Here is an 891-nt window from a genome sequence, read left to right on the forward strand (position 1 = left end):
TTCAGTGATGGCCCCAAGGGGTGCCAGGGTCACATTTCACAGGGAGGTAAAGGAAATTAAACCTGTTTGTCACCACTCACTTGAAAATACACTGTCCAGTAAGGTATCAAAGCCAAGAAAACAGGGACAATCTTGACAAGAGCTTTCACATCTTCCACTTTGTCTTCTGTAAATGGCCCTCCTCGTGACATCTTACATGAATCAAACAGACTTTGTTTAGAAGATTGCTGAAAGACTCCACTGCCTTCACTTTGGGAAATAAAATGAAGGAATTAGTTTTCTTCCACCCCCGGAACTCAATTATTTGGTCACAAACTATGTTTGGGGTAGGAAAGCAGCTTGCTGTACTGAATTTACTTAACCGTCATTTTATTACCTGCTAATTGTCTACACCAGCCAGAGCTACCCCCAAGATTGCCAGACACTGCAAAACGTACCGAAACAGCTGACAAAAGGGCTTTCCAGGCAAAGTGCTACTGAGGCCACTGTCACTTTAACGAGGCTACGGGGTACAGTATGGTCACAGCTTCGGTCCCATGGCCAACCATCCACTTGTGAGAGAAAAACCTGCAGTTTTTTGTCTGAAGCTGGTGACAACTACATCAGCCGCATCATGGGGTTTGTATTTGAAGAGAAAACGGTGCTGGATTGTTGGGATTTCTAATTAGATAATTCATCAAAGGTCGAGACCTGACCATCAACACGGATGCTGTTACTAAAACCATGCTGGCTTATGTAAAATGCAGTCACTGGTGTGCTGGGAGGCAGGCCTGTTCTAGCAGGGAAAAAGCAGTCATCTCCTCTCGAGGCAGAGCCAGTGCTCGTGACAAGGATGAGAGCTTGACGTGACCGCTCACTCCTTAGGCCTGTGAGGGTCAGGACACCGTGCCA

General features: G+C 46.4%; 1 protein-coding gene across 1 annotated transcript in view; it reads right to left on the bottom strand.

Annotated features, from left to right (window-relative positions):
* Positions 1-263, bottom strand: part of LOC109375459 (solute carrier family 15 member 4-like) — a gene marked incomplete at its 5' end in the record, with an annotated part of 12,520 nt that extends 12,257 nt beyond the window's left edge. Inside the window, one exon of the mRNA XM_019630848.1 lies at positions 63-263. Within this exon, the coding sequence (XP_019486393.1) occupies positions 63-263 (201 nt within the window). The remainder of the gene's footprint in view (positions 1-62) is intronic.
* Positions 264-891: the final 628 nt, after the last annotated feature.

Source organism: Hipposideros armiger, unplaced genomic scaffold, assembly GCF_001890085.2.
Source record: "Hipposideros armiger isolate ML-2016 unplaced genomic scaffold, ASM189008v1 scaffold_955, whole genome shotgun sequence".
In the NCBI taxonomy this organism is placed as follows: Eukaryota; Metazoa; Chordata; class Mammalia; order Chiroptera; family Hipposideridae; genus Hipposideros; species Hipposideros armiger.